Source organism: Mustela nigripes, chromosome 2 (genome assembly GCF_022355385.1).
Source record: "Mustela nigripes isolate SB6536 chromosome 2, MUSNIG.SB6536, whole genome shotgun sequence".
In the NCBI taxonomy this organism is placed as follows: domain Eukaryota; kingdom Metazoa; phylum Chordata; class Mammalia; order Carnivora; family Mustelidae; genus Mustela; species Mustela nigripes.
The window spans coordinates 215791392-215799551 of NC_081558.1; the positions used below are offsets into that span (position 1 = coordinate 215791392).

At 57.8% G+C, this 8160-nt stretch overlaps 1 protein-coding gene across 2 annotated transcripts in view; it reads right to left on the reverse strand.

The window, feature by feature from the left end:
* Positions 1-7378, reverse strand: part of C2CD2 (C2 calcium dependent domain containing 2) — a 51746-nt gene extending 44368 nt beyond the window's left edge. For both annotated transcript variants that reach the window (XM_059392390.1, XM_059392391.1), the window contains exon 1: positions 6738-7378. In XM_059392390.1, coding sequence (XP_059248373.1) covers positions 6738-7010 — 273 coding nt within the window. In that variant the 5' untranslated portion in view covers positions 7011-7378. The remainder of the gene's footprint in view (positions 1-6737) is intronic.
* Between the last annotated feature and the right edge of the window lie 782 nt (positions 7379-8160).

Below are 8160 nucleotides of genomic sequence, written 5' to 3' on the forward strand. Positions count from 1 at the left end.
CAGAGGGAGAAGCAGGCTCCTTGCTCCGCAGGGAGCCTGCTTCTCCCTCTGACTCTGCCTGCCACTCTCTCTGCCTGTGCTTGCGCTCTCTCTCTCTGACAAATAAATAAAATCTTTAAAAAAAAAAAAAAGAAAAGAAAAAGAAAAGCACAGGGGAGGAGATGAGCCCTCCCCCTCCAAGACCGCAGAACCTCCATCATCCCCTGTGCAGAACAGGTGCATGCACACACAGATGACCCAGTGGACCAGATCCGCACAGAGAAACATCATGGATGACAAACGCAGCATCCCAAATCACTGGATTTTAAAATATGGATTAAAAAATCAGGATGTGGGAGGAACCCCGAAGAAATATACAGACAAACAAATGAAACTAAATACATCAGCCATGAAGGGTGGGAAAACACAGATCTAACCAGAGGAGTTCCGGAAGACGACATCCTGACTGCATAAACGCGTACCCTGGTCCGTCAGCCTGTGTCTCACAGGGGAGCAGGTTAGCAAGGCAGAAACTGCTGTATGAGTCTAAGAGAACTGACCAAATAAGTCAGTATGTCAGAGACAGGAAGGAGCAGGTGCCTGCCTCTCGGAGAGGAAGGATACAGATGAGGAGAGGAACGTGGACAAAATTCTGCTGCTGAACCAGAACATGAGGCATCAGCCTCCAGACAGACAGAAAGGGACAGAACAACAGAAATGAGCCTGTGAGCTGCTGGCAGACACAGCCACACCTCCTCCGTCTGTCCACCAGAAGGGTCTAAAAGCCATGAGACCCTGACAGTAATGAGCACTTCGGATGCACCGACCTTGGCTTCCAAACACTTCTCCAGTAAAAGGCATCAGCGCTACTCCACGAAGGGGCTGAACCCGGGCAGGAAGAGCGGAGAATGAAAAATACGAGATGAGTCTAGAGCAAACATCTTGTGGGATCACGAAGAAGGGAAGTGCTAAGTCGATGTCTATTTGTGCATCTTGAAGGCAGAACACAAGAGGCTACCGTGAAAGGCCCTACCGGCCAACACGAGAGCCATTCCACCAACCACGCAAGTGGCCGTGGCATCAGATTATAAACCGCAGAATAAAATAAATCCCCGAGAGTCCACACGGATGCAAGTCATCAAGGGCAGGGAAGGGAAGTGGTAGCGCTTTCTCATAGGAGAATTGCAAGGAATCCATGTGGGAGAGAAGGAAACAGAACCATCGTCCACAGACCAGACACACGATGGGGCCAAAATCAATCAGCAGAAGATTGACAAGTAACAGATTTGTAACAGTCTCGAAGGAGCTTCCCAGGAGAGCTGTTCACCACCAAGGGGAGGACAGAAGAAGAGACACAGGTATATGGAAGAAAGCCCAGCAGACTCCCCCCTCACCGGGGGATCACGGCCAAGGCCTCTGCCATGACTCCTCTGACGTCACAAAGCCCATGCTAGGGGACGTTAATAGGGGCGCATCATTTCTGTGGTTTGTATAACCACAGTCCAACCCCGTGTAAACACCAAATTGAGGGACATTTGGCAAAACGTCAGGCTGTGTCAAGGTTGTGAAACACAAGGAAAGACTAGGGAACTATGACCGACTTTGCACGACCGGGAAAAGCCACAGCTCGGTGCCTGCGGGACCTGATGGGATCCGGGAAGGACACAAGGACACTGGCAGACCAGGTGAACTTCAAGTCAGGCCTTCAGTTTCAAGGCTTTGTGCCAACTGTTAGTTCCTTACACTGTCACATTGTTAATATGACTGCACTAGGAAATATGGCAACACTGTGCCCATGTTAATTTCTTGGCTGTGGTTCTGTAAGGCTGGGTGAGGAATGTATGGAAACTGAATTATTTTTGCAACTTTTCTATGTATCGAAAAGCAATAAAAAAAATAAAAAGTTGGGGTTTTTTTTTAAGCTGCTTTTTCTTTCTTTCTCTCTTTTTTTTTTAAGGGAGACTTTACAAGAAAACAGCCCCCCCTTTATTGGCTACTGGCTAACACCCCCACACAGACCTCAACCCCCTCCCAGAGGATTCAGTTTTCCAGACTGATCCCAAAGGCACCATCTTTCTGCGGAGGAAGCACAGAGAGGTCAGGACTCGCCCAAGGTCACACAGAGGTGCCTTCCAGCTGCAGAGGTGCAAACTGCTCTTCCTCTTCCGAGCTGCGTGTGAGAAGTCACCCCCCTCCTCAGCAGCCCGCGACCTGGCCGATGGGAATGGAAGTTAGCTTTGGCTGCATTTTCGTCAATGTTAACACTACACCCACTCTTCCTTCCCCTCGATTCCTGTCTCTTCGGGAGAATGGGTGAGGGCCTGGAGCCGAGTCCCGGGTTTTCAGATGGGCAATTTGCAGTCATCAGGGCGCCTCCTTGACTGTTGATTCTTTAGAAGGGAAAAACAAAGCACCTTAAACAGCTCGCCATGCCCAGGCTTGGCCGGCTCCCAAGCAGGGAAGGCCTGTGTCCAGACAGGGTGATCCACATCGCCACCATTCCTCCCCGTCTGGTGACAAGTTCCTGCCAGGGCCTGTCATTCAGCCCCTGGCCACCGCCGGCTCCGCGCCAGCCTTACGCTGGGCACGAAGGAGGCTGCGCCTGGACAGACGGGGCTCTGGGCTGGCCCCCGATCCCGGGAGCTGATGAGGACACAAGGTGCGGGGACCAGGACAGGTGGCGGGGGGCTGGGGGACAGCATCCTCTCGGATGGGAGGATGGCGGGGGGACCTCTGCTCTGAGACCAGAAGGTTTACAGAAGTCAAAGAAGGAGGAAGGGTAATTAAGTGTTCAAGACAAAAGGAATGATCTAGGCTCAGGGCCCACATGGGAGAGAGCCCTGAATGTTTGAGCAGCAGACAGGCTATCGGTTAGGGGCTGGGGCAGGTCCACAGCCCTGACCCAATGTCACCTTCACACTCTTACCGACGGACCTCCTGTGCCGTGGCCACCGACGCTGCTCAAGGAGCTCAGATCTTTGCGAGCGTCATTCAGAGCTCACTGTGAGATAGGGAAACTGTGAAGTCTTGTCGCTGTGTTTACTTTTGAAAATGTCAAAGCTCATATAAAAGTCAGAGCTATTAATAATACGTTTTAAGCTCACACGGCGTCTTTTTTTTTACGAAGACCACAAACGGTCCCGAGGCCTTGGTCATTTGCATTGAGAACATTCCTCTGAAAAAATCCTCAGGCAAACGACTAAAGCAACAAATAGCTCTGGTGACCCTCCTAACTGAGGGCCTCCAATAGCTGGGCGGGCCTTTTCTAGACAGTCCGAAGCCCCAGCCACAGGACACGGCCCTCGCCCTGCAGCTTCTGCTCCCCACAGGTGGCCCAGCAGCGTCAGCCCCGGGAGGGGCTGCCTGTCCACAAGCACCCTGGCTTCCAGAGCCTTCCAGGTGGGTGTTGGGGGGCACCATGGCTGGGGTAACCAATGTTCACCGAAGGAAGGGGGCACGTCCAGGCTGGTAACCGGGACAGCCCCGGGAGCGCTCTGTTCTCTGTGTCTGAACCGGCCACCCGGTCAACAGGAATTCAGTGTCCATGACACCAGAGCAGCGACATCACAGGTGGGAGGGACCCTGCTTGACTGGTGGCTGGCTGAGGGACAGGTGTGCACCTAGGGGCTTCTCATGGGTGAGAAGCTACTCGGGGAGCGTGCGAAGACCACGGCATGCTCCCTGCGCTCTGCCAACCTACCACGTCTGAACGGGCAGTGGGGGAGCGTGCGGATTTTCTCGAAGCTCTGCGGGCAGCTCGCCTGGGCTCCCGGCACACCTGCCATCAGCCTGACGGGCCGGCACAGCAATGACGGCTTCCCCTCGTCCCTCCCCACATCACCACCCGGTCTAGTTCACAAAGGCTTCTGCGGTGAGGCCTACACTGCCAGGGTCCATGGTCAGCCAGGGTCAAAGGAGAGCGCCCGTTATCGACCAGCTGTCAGACGCCGGGAGAAGCCAGCCCCATTGCGAGGACAGCAGGTTCACCAACGGCGCCTCTCACCCCTTCCCGCTGTGTCTCCGTGAAGGCAGCATTTGGGTCTCAGAGTTGACCTTGCCATCCACGGGGGAATGTGACAACAGAGGTTTGTACAGGAGTTTCGGGGTCCTTCCAGTCTTAATATTCAAGGCCGGAGCAGGGTTTCATTTGGATGGAGGTCCCGTCTCCCAGGGCAGGGCAGGGGCAGGCGGGCGAGCGCCACTAAGCTTTTGCTCTCCAGAGGAGAGCAGGCTCGGAGGGTCAACCCTAATCGGGGATTAGTGGGAGTCATTGGGAATGAAGCTGGAGGACGACAAAGAGAAACTCCCGCAGGGCTGGCGGCCGGGGCCGGGACACCCACTCACGCCACCTCACCCAGTGTGGCGACAGAGGTGGCCCGAGACAGGACAGACGATGCCAGACTATGCCGAGTCACCTACCCAGATCCTATCTGTCTGCAAAACCTGTCATTTGATTACAAATCAAGCAACACTTCCAGGCATCCGGGAGGGAAGAGGAACGCCACACGCACACACAGACACACACACAACCAGTCTCCCCACCCCCCGGCAGCACAATCACAACCAGCCTGCGTCCTCTCAAAACTGTGAGAGAAGACTCGGCACATTTTCAGCGTGAGGCGCAGCGGTACTATTACCGTCCGGGCAGGAGTCTGGGACAGCTGCCGTCCGGGACGGCAGGGCAGGGTCAGCCGCAGGGAGAGGAGAGAGCACACAACCAATCTCCGCACACACAGTCCCTCCTGCCCCCACACAAAGAGGCAGATGATTTGGGCAAAAGCTTCAGGCACTTTTTTGGTGTTCTCCGCTTCACCTGACTGAGCAAAGACCAGTCCCAGAGCCCAGCGAGCCTCCTTTCCCCGCAGCACGCCGGGCGGAGGGGTCGCCGGGAAGCGCCATGTCGTAGGCAATCCTTGTTTTCTGAAGCCGATCGAGAAATAGAAATGTCGGGCCGCGAAGCAACACGGTGTGAGCAGGGCTATCCCATGGCTGGACGCGAACGGATCTACCGATCCCTCGGCCCGTCCTTGCTCCAACTCGGGCGGAGAACTGGGCCGAGGCTCCCATCTGCTCACAGCACCGGCCCGAAGGAAACTCAGCCACGGAGCCCAGGCCTGTGACACCAGATCAGCTAGGGAGCTTCCTGGGGAAACAAATCTGTGTTTGCTCACATGTGTGAGGCCCCCTGGCTTTAGGTCTCCCCCTAGAGATGGGGTGGTTCCAGGGCGCCTGGCTGGCTCACTGGGTAGAGCATGTGACGCTTGATCTCCTGGTTGTGAGTTCGAGCTCCACGCTGGGTGTGGAGCCTACTTCAAAGAGGGGTTTGGGGGAGAGATGGGGTGGTTTCCCTGAATGGGAGATGTTCCGCTCTGGACAGCTGGGCACAGACTCTACGCATCAAGATGGATGACAGTCAACTGACTCTGAAGGCTTTTTTTACCCAAAAGGTATAGTGAATTTTTTCAATAGTTCAGAACACGGTCTTTTGAGCTGATGAGTTTATACTCATTGACACTCAAAGACTTCTTGTTTTTTTCAATCCATGGCCATGTGAGTCAAGATCATGGTGCAAAGACCAGGCAGCGGGCTGACTAGGGAGTATTTCTGAGGGTCAGGGGTCCAGACATGCTTTTTTTTTTCCTTTTAAATATTTTATTTATTTATTTGACATACAAAGATCACAAGTAGGCAAAGAAGCAGGCAGAGAGAGAGGAGAAAGCAGGCTCCCTGCCGAGCAGAGAGCCCGATGTGGGGCTCGATCCCAGGACCGTGAGACCATGACCTGAGCCGAAGGCAGAGGCTTTACCCACTGAGCCCCCAGGCGCCCCTGCAGACATACTTTTAAAGTGAATGGCCACAGGCTTCCCCAGGGAGCCTCGCAGACATGTGGAGGCACGCGAAGGCATGGTGACGAGCGGCGTTGGGCGGGCACTTCCCCAAACACACCGGGCCTCCATCCCTCTCGGGAATGCCCAGATATTGCAGACACCAGGAGCTTGTCATAAAATGAAGAGGTTTCAAAAGTAAAAACAAGTCATCAAGGACGAACCGTGGAAGAAACCACCTCAGGAGACTGTGGCAGCAGAGCGAGGCAGTGAGCCCCCCAGCCTGGAGGCAGGAGGCAGCAGAGTTCAGAGCCCGCTCTGCTACCCTCAGGCCATGTGACCTTGGGCAGGTCAGCTAACCTGTCTAGGCCTCCGTCTCCCCACCTGTAAAATGTGGATGACGCCTCTGCCCCAGGAGTTGTGAGGGTCCAAAGAGAAGATCTATGCCCTGCAAGTCCCCAAGACAACATCTGGCAGGTGCCCGGCCCTCAACGAAAGCCACTACCTCTATAAGCCAAGGGGTGCAAACCTTTTGGAAACATTCTGGAAAAAATTCATTTCTGTAGATGGAATCACATTTGGGTCACGGTTATTCATCGATCAGGTGCGGGAGCAGAAAGTGTCCAGCTGGGTACGGGAACCCACCTGGGACTCCAGGAAGGGCAGTGGGCCCCCCTGACAAGTCCCTCCAGGTCCCACGTGTCCCTGCCATGGGGACTGCAGCCTGGCACACCTGATGGGCGGTGAATACCATCTAAGCTTTGTCTTGATTCCCCATCAAGGGTCCTCGGCTCCCCGGGGTCCTTCTCCCAACTTTCAAGAACGCTCTGCCGAGGGGAAGACTCACTTCCACCCCTCCAGGAACGAGCTCTGCCCTAAGTGCCGGCACCGGGCCATCAGCCTCGCAGCTACGACCCGCCCTCAGACACTCACCCCTTTCCGTTTGGCCTCAGCATTCAGGGCGGTCACCCAGGCGGCCTGCCACTGGCTCCTCCAGCTGTTCAGCGTCAGGATCCAGGCGAGCAGCGCCTCGGACTCGGGGCGCGGGCCCTCTCCAGGCTCGGCAGCCCGCCGCGGGGGCCGGGGTCGCGCCCTGGCCAGCGCCCACTGTGCCAGGTACAGGCCCACCGTGCCCAGGGCCACGACGAAGAGCGACACCAAGACCAGCCACTGGACCTCCCCGAGCCACGAGCTCAGGCGGGACATGGTGATGGCGCATACCCGGCGCGCCTCGCCCCAACTTGCCAGGGCACCCCCCGGCCGGGGGCGCAGAGCCCGCGGGCGGCGAGCTCAGGACATGAGCGCGCGGCCGGCCCGGCTCGCGGGGGGCGTGGAGGAGGGCGCGGCGGAGCTGGGTCGGCGGCTGGCGGCGCGGGCCCGGAGGCCGGGCGGCCGCGTGGGGCGAGCTGGAGGGGAAATGCCGGCCGGCGCACGACGGCCGCGGCCCGGGACTGCGCCCCGGCCCCGCACGCCTGGAAAATGGGGACGCTGCGCTCGGCGATCCCGACTAGCGCGTCTGGGCAGGTCCCGGGCCGCGGCCGGCGCGCTTCCTCCTCCGCGCGCCGCCCCGGGCGTCCCGCCCGCTGCCCAGCAGTGGCCGGAGGAGGCTCGGGCCGGGGCGGGGCGGGGCGGGGCGGGGGCGGGGCCTGGGGCGGGGGCGGGGCCTGCGGGGCCAACACCGCCCCAGCGCCCCGGCCCTCCCGGCCGCGTCCCCCCTGCGGCCCGCCCCCTCCCGCCCGCCGGGCCCCTTAAAGGCCCCGCGGCCCCGCGCGCCTAGCCGGTCCCCGCCCCGCCACGTGCGCGCGCCGCTCGGCCCTCTGGTGACTGTCGCCGGCGGTGGCGGAGGCGGAGGCGTGGAGACCGGCTTCCCTCAGCGGGGCTTTCCAGGGAGCTGGACCCCAGGCCTGCGGTGGGGCCGGCTGGCTTGGCTTTAGTGCGCGCGTGTGCGCGCCTGTGCGCGTGGAAGGGTGATTTCTAGGATCACCATCTGCCCAACAACGAGACAGTGTTTGGCTTTAACGTACTTGGAAAGTCCCTAGAAATCCACAACTTGCACCCTGAAGTCGGGAGGTCCTCGAGCCTCGCCTTGGGGGCTGCGTGCTCACGCCCAAGGAGGGTCTTCGGAAAAACGCCCCAACTTTGCAGGGATGTGTTATTTGTTATGAATTGTGTGCACGTGTGTGTGCACCTGCGAGGCATGACTTGCGCGCCCCTCACCTTGCAGATTCAACTCCTATTAGTAGGAAATCCCACAAAACACTAGCCGAGATTCTCCAAGGCCGGATGAAAGGCCTAAATCACGAAACAGCGATTCTCATGTATTTTCTGCAGCTGTTAGGAGACGGATTTGACCTTG